We start from the raw sequence: 23,089 nt of genomic DNA on the forward strand, positions 1-23,089 counted from the left end.
AAAAACTATTTTCGATTATACAAAGTGGAAGCAATAAGTGCCATTTTACAATAACAACCAGCCTCACAATAATAGAATGCGGAAACCAAAGTTTAAAGTATTTGAACACATGTACCTCTATACTAGACTACAGGCATGATATTTGACACATGCCACTTAGAAACAAATGTTGAACCAGTCCTTGAATTTCATGTTTGAGAGGGCAAGGCCATCATTATTTTGTAAAGGGCACAGTATGAGCATAGTATTTTGGAAAGGTTTAGAAGGGGCACCAAGGCCAAGAACAGGAAAACAGAGCCTCCAAGGCCCTGTGTTATCTGAGGCCCGCAGGACAAAGTACAGCACAAGGGTTGGCTATACAATGTACAAATGGTTTGGGCTTTCACATACTTTCACCAGATGAGAGTCGTTGCTGACATAAAATGTCTCAAACTAAGATCCAAATTTGAAAAGAAATATTGAAATGATGCTATTTCCACCTTTTGGTAACCCCTATTGGTCCAAAATCACTAAGCTTTTAGTTTTATTATTGAACACCATATCCACAGCACTAGAGAAGTAGATCACAAAGAGCGGGAGTTCCTTATAATACGTGAGGAAAATAGTATCTGATTTACTTCACCAGGCTGACTTTTAAAATGTCTGAATTCAGATCAAAATTTGAAAATTCTCAATTCCGAAAATAACAAGTTTGCTGACCTTTCTGAGGGGGAAAATGGGTGAAAAATAATAAAATTTCAAAACTTTGAAATTTCTCAATTCCGAAAATAACAAGTTTGCTGACCTTTCTGAGGGGGAAAATGGGTGAAAAAAGAGGAAACTATATGTGGAAGAATATCATGCCTGACGCTAGTAAGAAAGGTACATGCAAAGATTTATCTTTTTCTTCTAAATCCCTCCTTAAAAAAATCATAATGTATAGCAACAGCAAATATTATCCTTTAAAAAAAAATATATATAAATTCTGTCATAATATTTATGAACTCTTAAATGAGACACCCATTTAAACATAAACCAAATAAAAAGGCAACAATTGCAAGTGTTTTCTACTGAACCTGGTCATTTGTCTTACCAGAGTACACAATTAAAGATTCATCAAAGCAATAATATCTAAATGTGTTTTTTACAGGAACAAAAACATAAATTAATTTCATACAATTAGCACATAAATCTTAATTTAAACAATGATATTTAACAGTACAATAGTGATATCATAAACTGATTTAGGTATGTGCAAATTTTTTACAGATAAATAACCAGTAATATATTTTACCCACATGACATTCTCATAAATTTTATTGTGCAATTTTAAAGTGCACACTACGCCATCATCAAATCACATTATAAGGTATTTATACAAAACTCATCCTTTATGTTCAAGGTTAGACTACACATATTGCATGGTGACTTTCAAAAGATGACAAATCAATGTCAACCCTATATCGAGCCCCCCCCCCCACCCCACCCCAAACAAAAACGTCAAACACTGTCCCAACCCAAAACAATTATAGCAACAAAAATAGTAAACAATTCTTTACGACATAAAGATAAAAAAGAATAAAGCAATACATAAATAAATACATAAAAAAGGACAATAAAAAATAATGAACAAAAAAATGGGGGACAAAAATACCCCTGCCCCCCCCCCCAAAAAAAAACCAAAATTAATAATAGCTGCACTCAGTTAGTCATTTAACATTTAAATACATACCCAACGTTACCTATCAGTTTTTACAACCCTAACTACAGCAAACATGTTCCCTACTCAGCATGCACTCAAAACCAGAAACAAAATGTCCAAAGTACAAGAGCAAGTTTTGATGGGAGCACTATTAAGGGTGACTGATTTTACGAAGGGCGAACCTTTTTCCTGTACATAACCACCACGTAATGGTTTACAAGGTGCTGTGGCGCAAAATGCAGCCAATAAGACCAGGAACACCGTGGAGAACCCCTTCTTTTAGCGATAAATACACTGGGTTATTTTAGGTTTTAGGTGGGTTACACAACACACAGGCGGACAGCCTTACGTTCCATCCGAAGGATGAAGCAGTGTCTTGCTCAAGGACACAAGTGTCACAACTGGGATTCGAACCCACACTCTGCTGATCAGAAACACTAGAGCTTGAGTCCGGTTTTCTTACCAGCTCGACCACAACCTGCCATAATGACTTTAAAGAATGCCTAGCTAAATTAGAACATGAAATGTCTTTGGGGAAAAAACCAAGCAAGTTTTGTTAATTTTATTAAAGTGACTTTTGCAAGTTCACGTTATATTCAATTTAAAGTTAGTAAACTATGATAGAAATATCGAAATGGCAATAATTAATGGCATTGACTTCAAATATTATTTGGCTCAACTGTCTGCACTACATGGCAATAAAATTCTTCATGATTAAAATATTCAGTATAGAAATATAAAATTGATTTAAGTTGGTGACACACGATGTGGTTAATATCACTACCATAATTAAGTTTAATTAGATTTGGAGAATTTTTTTGAGAATACAGAAACATTTCGGAGAAAATACCAACAGTTCCCACATGGTGTACCTCAAACTAAACATCACACAAACCCTCAACAATACAAAGCCTAACTATACAAGGGGGTTAATTTGTTTCATTTCTTAAAATGAAGACTTGTCAAATAAAATTTAACAATTAAGGCATTGGTTGACATTTGACTCGGTATCTTTGCCGGGCATTTGAATATGTATATTTGATACTCATCAAAGTCATTAAGACATTTAACTTCCCATATGGATGGAACTAGGTCACTCAAAAAATGGGGGGGGGGGGCGAGTTCAATCTTGTCTGGTACCTTATAAGCACCTGTCCTCTTTTTCCTCTTTGAATTTTTGTCGAGTCGTTGAAGCTTTTGAAACTTAATCGTGCATACAAAACTTTACACACATTAAACACAAAGGTTTTACCCCATTCACCTAAACAGTGTGAAACCTGGCCTAGAAAAAGCTCACAATTGGGTTTATCATGGGTGAAATCGCTTGGAGAATTTCACTCTTAACAAATTGGGACATCCTGGGTGAGAAAAAAAAAATCACAGAAAAGAAAAATGTATGATTGGGGAATTCAAGGTTGATAATCAGGGAAGCATAAATTATTTCTTTTGAGGTTAGTTTTGGATTCTGGATTAAGAAACTAAGGAACGCTTTATAATCTGGAAATCACTTTCAAGTCAGCAAGCAACAATTTGTTGGTTGTTGGTTTATGGGTTACTCCTGCTTTGTTCCGACACCGCTATGTTCTGATACCCCTCTGTTCCAACATCTATATCTTCCAACACCTCTAAAAATGTATGTTCCTAATCCTAATCTTAATCTTAGTCCTGACCCTAGCCCTCACTGTAGTATGTAAATCACAAAGAGCATTCACCGATTATTGCTCAATTTCTTAGGTCAAATGATAAAAACAGTTATTAAAGCAAATCTAAGAAATTAAAATTTTAATAATGGGGCACTTTGGTGTTGAGTTATAGGCATACAATTCATGTAGCAATGCAATAAACAGTACTGTCAATGTCAGATGCCCATTATGTACATACAACTTCAAATACCTTATCCTAGAATTAGAATTTCAAAAATATCAAAATTTAGCCTCCATTGGCCCATTAAAAAAAAAATGGTGCAAGTGTGATGTAATTCAATTGTAAGCCATCCCTACTTTACACAAACTGGCTCCAACCTTTTCCAGAAGCCCATTAGCCAGAAGCCTTTTTGGGGTATGGCGAACGTGATAGGAGTATACTACTTGGTCTGGGTGTAAACACACAAGTTTACCCAAACCTTATAGTGTTGTAGTATTGTGTCCGCCATATCTCAAAATGGCTTATGGGAGTTGCATTGAATTAGTTTTTCTTTGATGATTTATACGAGAATTGGAAATGGACTTGACTTTTTAATATTATATCTTCAAAGACTAAGATCTTCTTCTAAATTAAAAGTTTCGCTCACATAAATAAAAGGGATTTTGGGGTAAATACAAAAATCGTCTTTTTTGTGTGCAATATATGTATCTCATAAAAACTCCAAATGGTACGTTTTAGTACAAAATGTGTGAATGAAAGCCCTAATGGTGTACTCTAGTTACAAAATGTTTCATCTACTTCATAAAAAGTGGAAATATCTACACTAATCATTACTAATGTGTTAAAGGGTCAGGGTACTTTTTGTAGGACACAAAACACAATGTCCACAGATTTACATTAAACTTACACAGTTTGAAGATAATGATGGTAGAAAGCTTCCCTTAAAAATATTACTTGCTGAGGTGTATAATAGTTTTTTAGAAACAAGTAAAAGAAGTCACAACTTTTTTGTTTTAGTGAGATGAAAATTATTTCAGCATGTAAAACATATTTTGGGGACCTTGTTTTACTCATTTCACAAAAACTACAGCCCCTCAGCAACTAATGTAATATTTTAAAAACTTTCTACTATCATTAGAGATGTAAATTTGTGGTCATTATGTTTTGTGTTACAAAAACTACCCAAATCCTTTAATTGGGATGACATTGTTATATTATTTTATATACAATCTATTGCATTGATTAAAATATTGAATGGCAGCTCAATTTAAAAGTTCATTCCTGACACTCAGGTTTGCGAATATGATGATACCTTACTTGTAAATTTACTTCCAGCATATTACATCACATTACAAGCTCAATAATACTGTATCACTTTCCTTAATGTTGAATCCCACAGACAGGAAATACCTACGCAAGATTTAAGATGTTCAAATATCTGCAGCTACAAAAAAAAACCAAATTGCATTCAGTATGCAATGATGGTGCATGGTTACTTTTCTGGTACAACTATCACTTCTTATTTAAGCCAGTTTACACCTTTATTGCGGGCAAACACTACCACGAGAATAACGCCAAATATCTGAATTTCAAACCATCATGCAACTACCAGTACTGTTGACCTATTTCTATTTCTCCAAAACGATGAATTTTCAAGAGCGTGTAATATCTGCGTGAAAGGCACAGTGCATGCATAGAATAACATTCTTATTGCCATGCTATAAGTTGCACACCTATAGAAGTGAAACCTAAGAGCAGAAGCTTTTATAGCACAGATATCTGCAAATAAAGATACTCAAGGCGCTTGCACAAAGAGAAATATTTAAGGCATGTATTTCAAAGATTTATGAATTATGAAGCACATTACACAGGTTTACAAGGTGCTGTGGTATATTGAGCAGCCACTGCCAGTGACACCAGGACAAACCCCTTCTTTTAGAGTAATTGGGCACTTTAATGTGCTATTGAACCTACTGCTTTACGTCCTATATGAAAGAAAAAGCAATAATGGTTAAGTGTAAAAGGACACAAGTGTAAAGGCTGGGACTCAAAACCACACTCTGCTGATTAGAAACCAAAGACTGGCAACTCCCTAATATACAGTTCCTCAACTTTCATTATTGGTAAAGATACCACATTAACAAAGATATTCAAAGCCACTTGAAAACAGTTCCACAAAAACAGGGGTGACAAAAAGGTCTGAAACTAGAAGGTTCCTTGGAAATGATGACATATTTTCCCTTTTCAAGGGAGTTACTTCAAGGCGCTTTTGGGAACAGTATCCTCAGCACTAAATAGTGCTACTTTAATAAAAAAAAAGTATGACTTCTTTTTCAAGGGAGTTACTTCAAGGCGCTTTTGGGAACAGTATCCTCAGCACTAAATAGTGCTACTTTAATAAAAAAAAAAGTACGACTTCTTTTTCTCTGAAGAAAAAAACCACAGCTTTTCTGTCACCATTCATACGATAAAAATGGTTTAAATTCAGACAAAAATCTGACATTTTCCAGCCCTGACTAGATACAAGTTCTAGAAGGTTATGCATGAGATCAAAAGGTGTATAGTAGCTTTCACACATTATCAAAACTTACTAAGTTGGTTAACTTGTTTCTAAACTGTTAACCATCATCATGGCCAGTATGACAGTTGCTTACTGGTAGCCTCCTGCAGCAATAAAGTACTGTCAAAAGCTAGCCTTACATCGGCCAGCAATTCTATGCGCAGCATTTAAAAAATAAAAATCTAGTTCCAATCTTCAAGATACTTTTTACATGAAAAATGTACCTACGCGTCTGATTTAGCAAAAACGTCATGTACTGTGTGTGTGGCGCAGAGTGCAATCCTGTAATTACATGCTAATATTTTAATATTCGTGTAGGTAACAGCTGGTCTGGCCTAATTTTTATAATTATTTGTTTTGGGATTTAATGGGGGAATTTAGGCCTATAAGTTTTGGTTTTCTTGTAATGCTTTTCATTTTGCTGTTTTGTTTTCTTGTAATGCTTTTCATTTTGCTGTTAAGCGCTTTGAGGAATGCCAATTCATATTGCGCTATATAATTTTAATACTGTTTTATTATTACTATTATTATTATTATTATTAAGCAATGCATTTGATTTTTACGCAGAACGCAGATTCCCAGAACACAGTACGAATGCACAGACTTATATGCATTGTTGGCATGTGTTTTCATTGCTATACATTGTGCAATACACACAACACATGATGGACACATGGATTTCCAGCCTAACCTTAAGCCTAGGCTTGAAAGAGGCCAACAGTTTTCCTTTGCAAAGCTATGAAAACTCAAAATATGTACAATCACAGAGCAATTCTTACTTTGGATTGTTCCAACATACAACTACACAATATTAACCATGTCCATAGGAGACCTCCACTTTCCCAAATGAACTGATTTTACCCACAAACATTGCCATGGTTTAATATGCATGGTTTTTAGAAATACTTTTGCAAAATACAACTAAAGCAAATGCATTCTATAAAAATAAAACCTAGCTGATCAACTGAAAAGTTGCAAGTGTTTACTGTCATCTGCTGTACAATGCCTTAGCTTCATCTTTGTGCCATACCGCAAAAAGTGATCAAGGTTAAACCAACAGAGGGGGCTATAACATAAATCAGAGTTGTCTCCACGCAATAAGCCATTTGTGAGTTAGATTTGAATACTGCCTAGTACAAAGACAGCTTAGTGACAAGTTCCCGCTGACATTTGAAATTCTCCATTGACAGTAGCTTTGCAAAGTTACAGAAAAGAGGGTGAACACCCATAAACAACTTTGAATGCAGATCTATGGCACAATAGTACCAGGATTTGCTCATCTGGAGGTTGCTCTACAAATGCTTGCCCAAAGCTATTTGGCATAGCAACTGTCTCTATAGTCTGGGGTCGATTTCACAAAGAGTTAGGACTAGTCCTAACTCAGGACTAGTCCTAGGAGATATACAAAACGTGTGGCTAGTCCTTAGTTAGGACGAGTAACTTGTCCTAACTCGAGATAAGACTAGTCTTAACTCTTTGTGAAATCCACCCCTGAGAAGTTCAAATTTAAGCAGTCACTTGTGACTAAGCAAGTCATAGATAAACATTTTTCAAATCTGAACATGGAAATTCTTATTCTCAATGGGTACTGTGCAAATTTCCTAAGATTGCACAATCGTTTGAGGCACACGTTACCCCTTGTGAATGTAAATATCATCCATTTATTTTTCAAATCTGAACATGGAAATTCTTATTCTCAAAGGGTACTGTGCAAATTTGCAATGGTTGCACAATCGTTTGAGGCACACGTTACCACTTCTGAAGGCAAATATCATTCATTTATCTCTTTATCTATATAGACTCTTCCAACAATGTAAACAAACTAGCCCCCACTATTTCCTCATGGTTTCGTTGAAATGGCATGAATAGAGTCATTGACACTTCAACTTAATTGCAACTTAATTTCAACACAATTCCAAACAGATAACCAAGGCGTTTCTGTGTACTTTGTTCCTGGCTATTCTGTAAAGTTGGATCCAAAGTTTTCTAGTAATAATTATAAGCGATCCTACAACCAGGACCAACTGAGCAAAGAAGCCAAGCACACATTGTTGCTTAGTTGTAGAAATATTTGTGTTGCTTAATATCGAAAGCTGGTTACCAGCCAAAATACTATGCAACGTATATTCATTCCAACTGGTTCACGGACAATTTCTGATTAAAGACTATCTAACCAAACCTGCCACATGATAGAAAATTAGACAAAAGATAGAACTTCTCTTCAATTTCATAAGACAGGATTTAGACAGGATTAAGATAATCTAGACAGGATTGTTCTCACCTACTGCCTTTGGACTAGTGGTCAGTAGCCTTTGGACTAGTGGCCAGTGGCAAGGTCTTCAGGGAAGAGTTGAGTCAGCACAAATAAGGAGAGATCACCCGAGGACCAGTAGGAACTGTGAGATGTCAATGCTGAGATGTACATACTACTCAGATTACCTTGCCGAAGCTCAAAGTCTACTCGCTGCTCCAATTCTGTGGAAATAAACAAAATTGGCGATATATGTTGTGTACCACTAAATTCGTCACCTCTTCCTACCCACTGTTCTTTATTTCCTCATTCCAAAATAGATAACACTCCAATTCATTCAAATACAACCCGTCGCCCCATGGCACCAACCTTACACGTGCTGATGTCTGCCAGGCTTGCCATCTCGGTAGTCAATGGTAAGCAGGTAAACAAAGCTTTGCCTAAAGAGCGCCGTACACTGTATTACACACTGGGACCTTGACTACCAAGTTGGTGCAGGAGAGAGGTGGGGGGGGGGCAGAACTTAGAGAAGTACATTTAAGGAAGAGATGAAATTGCTGGTTGAGAACCCAAGTGGTAATGTTCTGTGCAAATTCCACACAACTTGCTCCTAAAGTTTTGGGGCTGCAAACACATACTTTCAGCTTACATTTAGTCCATTGCACTTGTCATAGCCACATGAAATTATGTGCACTTTCTTATCTTAACTTTTTTCTTCTCTTTGCTAAGCGCCTCAGATTAGGCAACATCAACAGTAGCATGAATGTCTGACGTCATTCTTCGAAGCTTGTGAATAACGCCAGAGAGCGGCCAAAAACCGGCGTGTAGTTTGACCTCTGACGTTTCACATCTAGATACGCAGTCAAATTCCATTGCGGACTTGAGAGAAGTGACCATTTGGGCATCTATGTCACTGCACGTGCATTGTATCCGATGGCAATCACTGGATCTAGCGGCAGCGATCTGTCTTTATCCTTGCGGATAAAGACAGGGGCCCAGTCTACATCAATAGCTGCGCTCCACAAATGCCAGATGATTGATTAACTTAACAGCACTATAGGACTTACCAATAGTATCCAGCTCTGATGGGATTCCTGCTTGTACAGACACAGCATCAGCGTCGTATGAATCCATCGCTCTCTGTAGATCTTCAAGAGCGTCAAAATCTGGATCCCGCTCCTCCGAGCCTGATCGAGAAAACTTCGCCAGGAATCCCCCAATTCCTTCTGCAGAAAAAATAATACCCAAAATTATAGTGAAGGGTTCAATATGTGCTGAGTCAGCTGACCACTCACAAGATGCAGATTTTACAACGAGCCTTAGTAAAATAACTTAGTTAATACTACTACTACTACTACTACTAATAATAATAGTAACATTTATATGGCTCCGAACCATTTAAAAGACAAATGGCCACAGGCGCTTTACATAAAATGGACATTAACCAATAAAAGTTAAACTGCAAGAATTTAAAATACAGGTCCACCAAAATAAAAAATACAAAAGAAGCAAAAAATCTGGACTAGCTCGTGCAGAAGATTATCAAAAAGCATTTAAAAAGTATGTGAAAATAGACCTACAATAATAATAACATTAATAATAGTAAACAATCAGTAAGAAAGTCAATTAACGAACCAACCAATTAATTAATTGATCAATGTATCAACCAAACCAACCACTCAACCAGTCCAGCTTGCAAAAACAATCAATAATCAATCAACATTATTCAGTTATAAAACGCATTCCAGTACAATAATATCAACCAAGAAGCATTTTTAAAAAGTCGGTGAAGACAGGCCTTCACCAAAAAGATATTCTTTCATGACAGATCTCCTAACATCACAAGGCCAAACACACCTTAAGGTGAAGGCTACACTCAACTTTTTTGGATTAACGACCAAAATCAACTGCCACCAGGGGCATGTTGCCTCCTATATGCCCCTGGCGCTGAAACAGGGTTACCCGCTTCACAGTCCGTACGGATGTAGGCATGGGTATCATCCACCAGGAGCCTGGCTGGTGGAGCAGAATGCAATACCTTCCGTAATTGTTACAAAGCAATCATGGTTAGTGTTTTGCTCAAGGGCACAAGTGTCATGACCGAGATTTGAATCCACACTCAGCTGCTAGCCCGCTCGGCCACGACACGCTAACAAAAATAAAGTGTTAAAAGAATGTAGAGCTAGAAACTGTGCCTACCCTTCATCTCACAAAACAATATACTGCAAGACAGTAGCAAACAGGTCAGCCAAGGTCACTTGTTGCCGTTTCCGTTTAAGCTGTTCTATAAACTACGGTAGTAGATTCATTCTTACCAGTGAAAGACGTGGTTCTACCGATGGCAGGTTTTGCATTAGCACCTGTCTCCACCCCCGTCATTTCTTCATATGCAGCAGATCGACTCGTTGAGTTACTTGTTTGGATTCCCATGGATTTAATCTGATCATAGGGGATCTGCTTAGCCGAGTCCTTGTGGTGGATGGTCATGGGGGCGACGTTGGCGTAGTGTTTTAGCATCAGAGGCTCTAGACGATAGGCCTGAGGGAGTAATGACAGAAATAAGTTAAACATCCAGGGCCCAATTTCATAGAGCTGCTAAGCACAAAAATGTGCTGAAATTTCTTCATTGATAAAAACAGGGTTACCAACCAAATTTCCACGTGATTTTCAGGATAAGCAAACTACAGCTGAATACCAACATGCAATATACAACTACTGGAAATACGGTTGGTAGTCCTGTTTTTCATCAAGGTAGAAATTTCATGCTAAGCAGATTTGTGTGCTTAGTAGCTCTATGAAATTGGGCCCAGATCGGGACTCGAATTTGGGGGGAAAAACCAAGACTGCGAGACTTGTAGCTCAAAGATTTTACTGGACCAGGGGTGGATTTCACAAAGAGCGAGGACTAGTCTTATCTCGAGTAAGGACCAGTTACTCGTCCTAACTTAGGACTAGCCATGCAATTGGTATATCTCCTAGGACTAGTCCTAACTCTTTGTGAAATCGACCCCAGAACATGTGTTACAAGACAGGAACCAAAATGAGAAGAATACTATCTATATAGAACCACATTTGAGCTGTTTTTGGAACAAGCACCTGGATCAGATTGATCTCATTATACATGTACTTATGATTAATACCTTCATACTCAACAAGATATTTGTAAATCAGTTTAAGTTAAAAATACATTGAGGTGTTATTCAAAAGCACAAGACGTTGGACTTGTACGGTCATAAGCCTGACGCTAAATCAATGGCCTCTGATTCAGTGCTAATTTCAAGCTCTGCAGATATAAGGGGAAGCATTGGGTCGAGGCACATCTTTGTGTGTCAATCTTTTGAACGGATGGTTCCAATTTAAATGGGCTGTAAATTTTATTTTCAATGCTATAGTATGCCCTCTTAAATGAGGGTCTCCCACATCCTGTATTTGTTTGTAAATCTTATCTGTTTTATCAAATTTGTTTTCCCTTTTTTGCTATCATTGTTTTTGTCATCTGGTCAGTTTGTAACTGCTAGGGTTGCTCTTTTTTAGCTGGTTTATTCCATAGTGGGGTCTCAATGTATAAGAGGGTTCCCCCAACACCCTGTGCATTTTTTTAAAGTGTCTTTTAGTGGTTTTTATAATATTTATTTTACTTATTGTCGTCTTCTTATATAATGCTCCTATGTGCCCCGTGGTGGTGCAATTTTTGTGTATTTTATCTGTGCAATTTTTATCAGTATTGTTATCTTGTAATGCCACATTATTCAGCTTCGTGCTGCCAGTTGGTTTTTTAATAAAAATGAATGAATGAATGAATGAATGAATGAATGAATGAATGATTGAATTTGTTGTCACATAGGGTATCGTAAGCCATCCTTCCCTCTGTACTGACACCACAATAAAATATTGCCAACAATTTGATTCCACCCCTCCCCAGGATTGACATAAATTTAAGCATTCATTTGTCTCTTTCTTTCCAATAAGAAAACACAATTTGACTTACAACTGGGTCTGCTGGGTGATAAATATTGAAGATTTGTTTACAGATGGATTTGGGAATGATTTGACTGATCGATCCGGTTCCTTGAGCCCGGAAACCTCTCATTACAAGGAAGACGGCCAACGGAGAACCCACACAGAAGAAACTATCAAGCTGTTTACAAACAACAACAAAAAACAACAACACAAACAGATTTGTATAGATTAGATGTAATACATGTATTAAGGCAACAATAATAATAATAGTGGCCATTTATAATGCACTATGGCTGTCTAAAAGACACTATTGGTGCAGGAGAGATGCAGAAGCAAGTAGGCATACAATTAGTAAATAGATTTTAGCAAAAATAACTTTTCACTTATAATACAATGATTTGTGACGAGTACTGGATACTCAATGCTCCCCCTCCCCCAAAAACCTTAAGAAGCAAAAAATCTACAGGCTAACTATCTAGATAGAATTTAATTTATTTCAATTTTTGTGTATACAGTATGTGACAAATTACGTGAGTGAAATAATAATAATAATAGCAAAAATGTATATAGCGCCAAATCCATCAAAAAAACAATGCTCCATTGTTCATACATAGTAACATTAAAAAAAATATCCATAGATAAACACAAAGTCATTATCAGAATTAACAAAAGGTATACAAATCAATTTAAAAATTCAGCCAAAAATGACAAACGAAAAATGACAAGCAATTATAGAAATATTCAATATTTTAGATATGCAAAAGTAAGTAAATGTATAACAGACCAGCTGTGACCACTAATAAAAAGTTGTTAAAAGAGACATACACCATAACTTAACTTATGAAGAAAATTTAAGAATGGACAATAAGTGCTAAAATGATACCATTAATGGTAGGGTCATTGATTGGTAATACGAAAAAAAACAGTGACCATTAAACTTACTTGGTAAGAAGCACTGCAAACAAACACAACAACAATTCATAATTACATACATTTTCCATGAGACTTTTCCCCCCTAAAATAAACCAAAATGGTTTAATAGAATGTCAAAGTCTTTACCTGGAAATCTAGTTTTGGAGATGTGATGCTTACAGCAACTTGATTGGTGGCAAGAAGCTTATCCTCTAAGTCAGACACTCTGTGAAATGAATCAAACACAATGATTAAGAATAAACCAAAAACAGAAAATCCTAAATGATAGATAAATAGATAGGTAGATAGAGAAATAGCTAATAAACTAATAAGGTCTTGACAAAGAACTGTATAAAAACTACCAGTAATGAAAGGATACAAATTTTAAAAATGCATAAAAACAACTACACAATTAGTAAAGTCCATACATAAAACAGCAAGAAATCAATTTGCTAATTAGGGATCCCAGCCAGCCTTAAATTAAGGAAAGGGAAGGAGTGTGGGTGAATAAGGGAATATGAAAGTGGTGGTAAGGTTTAAAACGCTGTGCGTGAAAGGTAAACGAGAAACATCTTGAATAATGCTAGGAAATTAAGTGAGTAATGTCTGGAAATATAAAATAAGAAGTACATTATATTAATCTCAAGTACCCTTTACGCAGCCTCAGATCAGACAAACCAAGGAAGGTAATACATATTATTTGGTTTTAACCTCATAATTATTTGGTTTTAATCTCACACCTATGTCATTGTGTGTAACTGAGTCTTGAGTACGGTATACAGTGCTAATGATGTATTGACCCCTCGCACGCACGTCATCATCAGAAAAATCTTGAATGCACCACACTGGTGGGCAATTTCACTGTGCATTTTTATACATAACTCTATGCCCCAAAAAATGCAGCGAAGTGCGCATTTTAGGCAAAGCGGCGTTAATACACGTAAACCTAACTGCCCACCAAAATGGTGCGCGTGGCATCAGACGCCGCGTGTGAAGCGCGTGCAAGGGGTCAATAAAGGGTCAATACCCCCAAAATTCTTTATCCTCAATGCAAATTAAACATCTTTCAGAAGCTACTTCAAACCAACCTTTTTCTCGCTTCGTTCAGTTCAGCTGCTAGTTCCTGATGGGTAGGACTCACCGAGTCAAGATCAGGGTGGCTCCCTTGTACATTATTAAGGTATTGATCATAGAGGTGGATGGGATTCCATCCGGTTAATATGTCGTAGACTATAACACAGCCGAGAGAGTGAGCAAAGATGGACACTTTGCCGCCATTGGGCTCAAAGCCAGGGTTACGAGAACAGAATATGGAATACAGACGACACATCTGGGTGTGCAGACCCTTGACAATCTGCAAGAAAAAATTGTAACTAGCAAAGTTTTTTATTGTTTAATTTAGTATTATTATTATTTCATTTCTCTCCACAAGTTTAATAAAATTACAAACAAAAGTGATACAAAATAGGCATTCCGCGGGGATCAGCCACCCCTGCTCCGGAGTAGGGGTAAGTAGTAAAACCCTGAGGTATTCTTGAAACGAGCAACCAAAACCCTATGGAATAGGGACACAGCGTGAAGTGGTTAGGTAACCGATGGGTTAAACAAGTCCTGGGGCTTCGCCAGGGGTAGATATCACAAAGAGTTAGGACAAGTCCTACCTAGGAAATATTAAAAGCTTAAGGCTAGTCCTAAGTTAGGACGAGTAAGACGAGTAACTTGTCTTAACTCAAGATAAAACTAGTCTTAACTCTTTGTTTAATCCACCCCTGGGTTGTATTCCACGGGTATAAGAGTTACAGTGTGAAAAGGGCTAAAAGCTTACCTCTGATCTGTACAACGGGCTGGTGTAGTACAGTATATCCATTCCTGTATTATTGAGTACATGACGTAATGACTTGAGCTTCTGGGGTGTGATTGCCGACACCCCTCCACTGTCTAGAGACAGAGAGGAACGCCATTCAACCGGGAGGAACTCCACACGCTTTGTACAAGTAGGGCCCTTCAGGTCTGGAAAGTGCTTGTTGATGGTCTTCTCACTTCCTTTCCGTAAGCTGGAGACATGGACAATGAAATTAGAGGTATTATACATGGCTGGTAAGAATAAAAAAATTTAAAACCACCACACAGTTGTTCTTCACATTGAGTCAGAAAGCTTACTGAAAATTAAGTTTTTACTAGAATTATTTTTCTATGAAATAGTTTCTAATATTTATTAGAAAACTGTATATAAAAACCTAGACAACCTGAAAACTTAAATTAAGGACAATTTGCTTGCATGCTGAAAGTTGTGCGTGCTTTTTCACTATTTTATTCCGACTCGCGCAAGTATTAAGCCCAAATTTTCAAAGGTTTTCTATTTAGTCAATCACTCACGACACGAACACTATCTGAGCCTGTTCTGTAAGTGTTCACTAATTCTGTATGATATCTTTAAAGACCTGTTTGGACGAAAATGTTAAGTCGTGAACTTTGCTGAATTCCACTTAAAATGTTTTCCATGAATAGGGAAATCGAGTCATATGATTATAAAAAGGTTTCAATTGTGTAAAAAAACCCAATCATTTTGTATGCCCTTATCCACAGCTTTTCTGTGAGATTTGCGAAAAGCCCTGTTACATAATCACTCTCAAAACGTCACACATGTAGTAGATAAAGCCGCTTTGTTGCAGCGTGGATGTATAACAAAGCAAACTCCCACAAATGACGTCAGCGGCATTTTCCTTTGACGCCCGCTCTCAACGGCAGAAGTGTTTCTAGTTTTTCAAAAAAACCTTTCGGTAGGGGGCTGATTTTTTAATCGATAATTACAAAAAGTTCAGAAGTGTACACATATCAAAATGACATTAAAATGGTGAACAAGTGCATTATAAACAAGTAAAAATACCATTTGTGTTGAAAACATTCCGCTCAGGTAGCTGTTTATACACCTAATTGCCAGGGCCAATTTCATCAAGCTGATTAAGCACAAAAAATAGCTTGAGCACAACAAAACTAAATAAATTTAACAGCCACACAAGCATGTCACATTTCTGCTTAGCAGACCTTTCAGCAAGATTCAGCAAGATTTTCTACATCTCAATGAAATTGGGCCCAAATTCATAAAGCTGCTTAAGCACATAAAGTAGCCAAGCACAACAAAATGATGCTTACCACAATAAGATTACCAGCCAAAATACCATGCCACACGTACAATCTTTGACCGGTATCCTGCTTATTTTGGCTAAGCAGAAACTGTTTAAGGAATATTTGTGCTTACGCGGCTCTATGGAATTGGGCACTGATAATAAGGACCTAGTGATTGAATAACTACAAATACTTACTCTGTACAGTTCTTGATGATATTTTGTCGGTCCATTATCTGACCAATGCCATGCACTACAAACACAAGATGACTGATGGGTGGAGGTTTGTCGTCTAGACTGGACTCCTCATGGTATCCTCGGATGATCCGATAACCACTGGTAGACGCTGTGGGGACAAATGTGTCTGCTTGTAAATATCACAGGGATGAGAGTAGTTTCTCACAAAAAGACCTGAAACTACACATGTAGGATACAAGTTCTGCTGATGTATGTTGAAATTATGGCTTTTCCACCTGAATGGTAACACCTGGAGTTAAAGATTCCACTGAGCTTTTAGGAACAGTGTTCTCAGCACTAGAGAAGTAGATCAAAGAGCAGGATTTTGTTATATTATGTAAAAAGTAACGGCTGATTTTCTTCACCAGGCTGACTTAAAAAGTCTGAATCCAGATAAAAGTCTGACAAATCTCCTCCCTGATATCAGAGAGACAGCCAAACATCACAAGGCCAGAGACTGCCACCTCAAGGTGAGGGCAACACTTAAGTGTCAGCAGGGGCACATTGCCAAAAGTGTCAACGTTGCACCACATTGCAACCTACTCCTGGGGCTGAAACAGGGTTACCCCCTTCACAGTCTGTAAGCATGTAGGCAACGGTATCACCCACTAGAAACCTGACTGGTAAAGCACAATGCACTACCTTCCCAACTTTTAACGTCCGAAGCAATTATTGTTAAATGCCTTGCTCAAGAGCCGAGTGTCATGACCGGGATTCAAACCCACCCTCTGCTGCTGACAAAATCAGAGATTTGGTCCGATGACCTAGACCGCTGGACCATGGCACGCCAAGGGCGTTCCCTTGGATTATTGGGTCAAAGATTGGTTTTTGCCATTTATATTTCTGATATTGAGGCAAAATTAAAAAGAAAGATACAGTAAAAGCCACATGTAAAAGTTTCAGCTGAATACAGTGTCTGCTTGTTGAGAAAACAGCAACAAAACTTTCATGGTATTTCCACAAGAATGTCAAATCCATTTATGATTAGTGAGGTGACAGCAGGTACTGACAGCATTTTTGGCCGCAGCATTCGTTAAGTAGTATTTTCTGGACAGTATTTGGACACGTTTGGTGTTATACTCAAAATAACTATAAGCATAAAACCTTTCTTGGTAACAAGCAGAGTGCTGTTGATAGTAAAAAACATTGGGAGATATGGCACTTTCTGAAGTAACATGGCTATTGAGAAAGAGGTAATTTCTCACTGAAATATTTGAGTCTGAGAAAGACTTCAGGATAAAGGCTGTTCTCAGCCATCTGAAAGCAAACAAATTTGAGCAACAAGAACATTTTTTCTTTAATTATTTCATGCAACTTTGGAGGCCATTTGGGCTCAAATGTTCACAATTTCTTATTTTCGTGGCTGAGCGGATAAGAGCACCGAATTCAAGCTCTGGTGATTCTGTTCAGCGGAGTGTGGGTGCGAATCCCGGTCGTGACACTTGTGTCCCTGAGCAAGACACTTCACTGTTATTGCTTTTTTCCACCCAGGGGTAAATGGGTACCTGTCAGGGTAGATTTGGTTCTTGTGATGGATTAGCCTTGATTGTGCTACATATTTGGCGGCACAAGCTGTATACTCCCCAGGGAGCTGAGATGGTTTAAGGAATGATTTAAGGCCCAGTGACCAGGGGTAATAATGTTGAAGCGCCATGAGTGTCACTGCGTGACGGACCTGCACGCTATATAAGAAGCCACTATTGTTATTATTATTGATGTTATGTTGGGATACACCAAGTGAGAATACTGGTCTTTGACAATAACCAATAGTGTCCAATGCCTTTCAGTTCTGATGGTTGAACCATCAGGGCCAAATTTCATGGCTCTGCATACTGCCGAATTCTGCACTTAGGATCACGATTCCCCACTTACCTGCGAGCGCCGAATTTCTTCGCTAGCCTTGTAAGCGTAGAATGCCTAGTATTGTGGAGTCTGCACGCGCAGAAGCCAAAGTTTGCCGCTAACCTATGAATTACGCTTGCCGTAAGCACATAATTTCCTGCTTTTGTAAGCGCTGATTCTGTACTTAAGCAGAGCCATGAAACTGGCCCAGATTGTGAGTTCGAATTTAAAAAAATAAAGCCAATTAACTTGTGAGTACCTTTAGAGAGACCAATAGTAGTCCCAATGGAGCGGGCAATCCTTGAGCTTTTTGAATTGCTGTATATGAATACATCCTTGATGCTGTTCCAGTCCACATGGTGATCTTTAAACCTCAGTTGCTTCAACACTGAAAACCAAATAATAATTTGTTTTTTAACCTGATCACAGATTGTGTATTCATTAAATTGTTTAATTTAATTTTAGTAGCCAACAGGCACTATCTTGGTGGTCTAGTTGGTATGACACTGCTTTAGAATTGCAAAGGTCGTGGATCCGAGTCTCACATGCTTAATATGACTGTGATTTTAATCCCACAGAACTCAGGTAAAGTACTGAGTATACAGTGCTAACACATTGGTTTATGTGGGTAAAAACCAAAATGAATATTATTTATCCTGATGCAAATTTAACATCTATTAAATTTCATATTTGTTGATATTAATATGAATGAGGTTATCAGATTTTTTGAAGGAAAACAACTGCCTTAAGGAATAAATATATTATTTAGAATAAGAATATAAATTTAAACATTGGGGCTAGGAACAAACGATGATCTGTATGTAGGTACAATACTTGTACATGTATGCTGCATTGAAAGAAAGTCAAAGACAACTGCGTTGGGGCTGACTTTGTGGAAAGTGACTTTCTGCTTTCATACACTCATCATTTGGTGACCGCTTTTTTACGAGAAATGTTGAAGATTTTTGCCAATTTCATGAAATCTGAAAAAATCCTCAAAAGTCACGCACCTGCTTTAACAGATTACCACCACGAAATTCCAATAACCATTCCCAAACAACAGGATTATTATAAGTGTCTAGTTACCCTGTTTGGCAGCCTTGGTAGGTGGTGCATCTACTGTGGTTTTCTGTCCACCAAACTCGGCAAAGTGTTCAGTCTCTATCTGGGTAGCAATACTTTCATCTAGAGGTTCTAAATTACATTGATAGAACCAGGTACCCCGCATAACATCCACTGTCTCATCTGTACAAAATACAAAGAAATAAAGGAAGAACGGTACATGAATGAAATGCATAAATGGTGGTCAGTCAGGAAAGAAAAAACAAGTTGAGGTCCAACTTCATGGCTCTGCTTACCCAAACCTTTGCGCTTATGACTCCCTGTGTAGCATATGTGAGACAAGTGCAAAATTATTCTGCAAGCTATGCTATAAACTGGGCCCTAACCCTAAGCCTACCGAGCCATACAGGAAAAAATAACTTTTTGAGATTTTGAAAAAGTTGTCACCATTTTGTGTGATCGACATCTTTACTAGTCTACTTCTTAGCTCATGTTTTCAGAACTCTCTGTGTTGGCAAAGAGGGTTTTGAAGTGTTTGAGCCTCCGCCAACCAAAGGTGATGTGTCTCAACCTGTAGCAAACTGGGTAAACCCCTTCTCTTGACAATCACTGGAATCTTTTACAAACCCATGGCTCACCATACAACCTGTAGGACGGAGCAGTGGTTCAAGTGTCTTGCTCATGGACAATAGTCAAGTGCTATGACTGGGGATCCAAACCCACACTCAGACAACACCTAAACTTGCAGCACTAAACTGCTCGGCCACGACACTCCACAATGGACTACGAAAGCACCAACTTATTTTTTAAGCTACATAATCTTTTGGCAGTATGCACTTCCAACTCACCAGACCAATATAAAGCATGGCACTTCTTCTCTAAGATATCCACTTCATACAGCCCTCCCCTCACTAAGATTCTCTCACAGTCTCCATCTTCAGCGTCTCCTTGTTCGTACACCTTCCGGTACTTCCACTCCAACTGGCAGGAATCGTATCCGATGAACGGTACCCACTTCTTGCTGGAATCGTCCCTGTAGAACCATCTCACTTTGGTAACTTTGAGTTTCTGAACCAAGTCGTCCTCATCACTCTTGGCACGTCTTGGAGGCGGGGGCCTCGGGGGTGGCTTCTTACTCTTTGGTCTTGTGGAATCATTGTTATTGGCCGTTCCAAGCCCGTCGTTTCTTGTGGAGCTGCTTGAGTTCTCAGACGGGATATAGGGATTATACGGGGGTGGTCGTCTGTATTCTTCGGGTACATCACGCTCTGGCTGGTCCATAGCCTGGTCAATTCAAATAAACAAAACATTATTTTAGTCAAACACAGTGGATTGGGAGTGAACTTGTGTTAATATTTATTTTACCTGAGAGTACACATTTATCTAAAAGTATGCAGCATTTTAAAAAAAAACTTGTTTGGATGTTGTGTTGTGTGAGTCAGAAGAAAATAGTGGAAAAAACATGCACAATTTTCGTATGATATGGGCCATTTTAGGTTTATTTTTTATAACACACCCTTGTTGCTTTGGATTGGCTTAAACTGGAACCAGAACTTGGGCTTTGTCCATATTTCTCTTCTTTTTACTTGTGGGGATGAAAATACAAACAGAAAATAATTCAAATGAGGAGAGCCCCAGTTTTACTGGTTCTACTACTACTATGACTAAACTCTAAATGTCTGCTTGGTCTGGAAGTAACAATGAACAAGAAGGAAAGAAGGTTCCAAAGGGGTTATTTTGTTTGAAAATATAGTAAGTAGAATTAAACTAAAACAAGACAAAACAATTTTATATTATAGGCCCTAAAGAACAAGCAGATATACACATAAGGTTTATCGCGAATAGCAAAATATCAAGAGAGGGCGCTGTTGAACCAACACAAAAGTCAGGCGTTGCGAGAGCCAGTCGTAGAAACTGCATAGAAACCGCCCCATATTTTCATATTCCTTCCCACATTGCATTGCGTTTCTGATTCGCGATAAACCTTATGGTCTGTTACCACAAACCAAATATATAAATAAAATAATATTATTATTAAAATCATTACCAATATTATGAATATTATAATGAATAGGGTAGATGGCCTTAGCTTTCGATCCAATCCGGACCTTCTTCAGAGGCATAAAACAAGTACAAACAAATACATATCCATTTATAGAAAAAGAGATGGGGAAAGGGATTAAGGAAAGGATCCAGAATTAGACCCAGTAACTGGGGCGCTGTACTCCTTTTAAACAATTTTTGACTTCATCTGTGTTTTAAAAGGAGTACAGCGCCCCAGTTACTGGGTCTAATCCAGAATATACATTTTGAGTGTAGCAATGTTCATCAGGTAATTTGTCATTTTCCAAAACTGCAACAATAACTAAAACAATGTTTATCAAATTGTTTACGCCCAAAACCATGGGAGAAAATAAGGTGGGTGGGCCGGGCTGGGCCAGCATCCGGTATCCAACAAGGATTCCATGGCCGACTGGTGGGCCGGCTAGGAAATAATTCTTATTACCTGGTGCATCAGGCCGTAGCTAAATCCTAGGTTTTGCTCTGCCTCCGCCGTGCCGTTGTCACCGTAGCTGCTTTGGTAGGGCGAGTTCGATGAGGAATTCATCATTTACTCATTATGATTATTGCTTGATACTCAACGAACGTTAAAACAGTTAAGAATTCACACCGTTTTCAGCGATAGTTCTATGTTCAGTTAGGTTTGTCGCGTGATGTTAAATTCATGACGTATGGTCATCACAAACTCAACCATAAACACAGCATCATGCATCCTGCCTGCATCAGCTGCATGCTTTTATTGGTTCACCTAAAAAAAAGATGAACCAGACTGTAAATTTCAACTTGAGAGGGCGCTTTATTCATTTGCACATCGCAGCATGTAGTTGATGCAAATGTGCACGATAGCAACTTTGAGAGAAACTAAACAAGTGTGAAAATTTAGTGCAAATTTCCTATAAATGCTGCCACCAAGTAAGTAAACGTTTCATCTTTCTCTCACCCAAGTAAAATTGATCTCACCAAAAGGATAATGTGGGGGAAATCACTCCCCTTCTCGATCTTCACTAGTCGTGTGACTGTTGTCTGTCGAGTGTTGTGTGACTAACTAAACACAATGATGTAACAACCAGCATGACTGACTGGCTGTAACTTGTGTAGTGTGTGTTGTGTATAAAAGAAAGGAGCCTTTTGAGTTAGAAAAGATCAGGCTGGAAAAAGGTATCCTCGAGCCAATCTCCAACCTGGGCTACATAGATCCACTTAAAACTAGGCAAAAGGGAAGGGTGGCTGGAGAATTAGAAAAGAAAACTAGTGTGTTTATCATGGAGCTATATACTCTGCTCCATTTTGGTTCATAAAATTTTGAATTTGTATACTCATGGAGCAATAAACTAGACTAGTTTATTTATTGATCCATGGTTTACTTAACACCGCACGCAGACTATAGTATATTCATTGTATGTGTTTACCACATCATTTGTATTACAATGTTAATGTTGTTTGATATTTTATAACAGAGTATTTTTGTTATCTTTCTTGTTCCAGCGAATCTCGTCACAAGAACAAGATCTTCCTAGAGTAGTAGTAGTAGTACTACCTGCAAGTGCAATTAATATTCCAATTGTAGCACTCTCCGAGGACAGCAACCCAAGTCATCATGTGGCCAATACTCATGGCAGGTCTACGTACCTACGCCCCCTATGTAACCTTCCCAGTTGCAGTTGTAGTCGGTGCCTTTGGATTCTATATTGAGAGAACGTGGCGAAGTGATAAACAGCCAGGCAGGGCTAGCATTGTCGAACAAAGAGAGGAAC

General features: G+C 38.0%; 1 protein-coding gene across 1 annotated transcript; it reads right to left on the reverse strand.

Moving 5' to 3' along the window:
* Nucleotides 1–8,179: 8,179 nt before the first annotated feature.
* LOC139937648 (phospholipase DDHD1-like) lies at nucleotides 8,180–21,972 on the reverse strand. Its single transcript, XM_071932930.1, has 12 exons — nucleotides 21,781–21,972; nucleotides 20,123–20,558; nucleotides 19,299–19,457; nucleotides 18,472–18,600; nucleotides 16,332–16,479; nucleotides 14,834–15,062; nucleotides 14,097–14,362; nucleotides 13,156–13,234; nucleotides 12,125–12,274; nucleotides 10,452–10,674; nucleotides 9,204–9,362; nucleotides 8,180–8,360 (listed from the first exon to the last, which is right to left on the reverse strand). The coding sequence occupies exons 1-12, from the start codon at nucleotides 21,883–21,885 to the stop codon at nucleotides 8,203–8,205; spliced, it is 2,241 nt and encodes a 746-aa protein (XP_071789031.1). The 5' UTR covers nucleotides 21,886–21,972; the 3' UTR covers nucleotides 8,180–8,202.
* Nucleotides 21,973–23,089: the final 1,117 nt, after the last annotated feature.

This window comes from Asterias amurensis, chromosome 1 (assembly GCF_032118995.1).
Source record: "Asterias amurensis chromosome 1, ASM3211899v1".
Taxonomy (NCBI): Eukaryota; Metazoa; Echinodermata; class Asteroidea; order Forcipulatida; family Asteriidae; genus Asterias; species Asterias amurensis.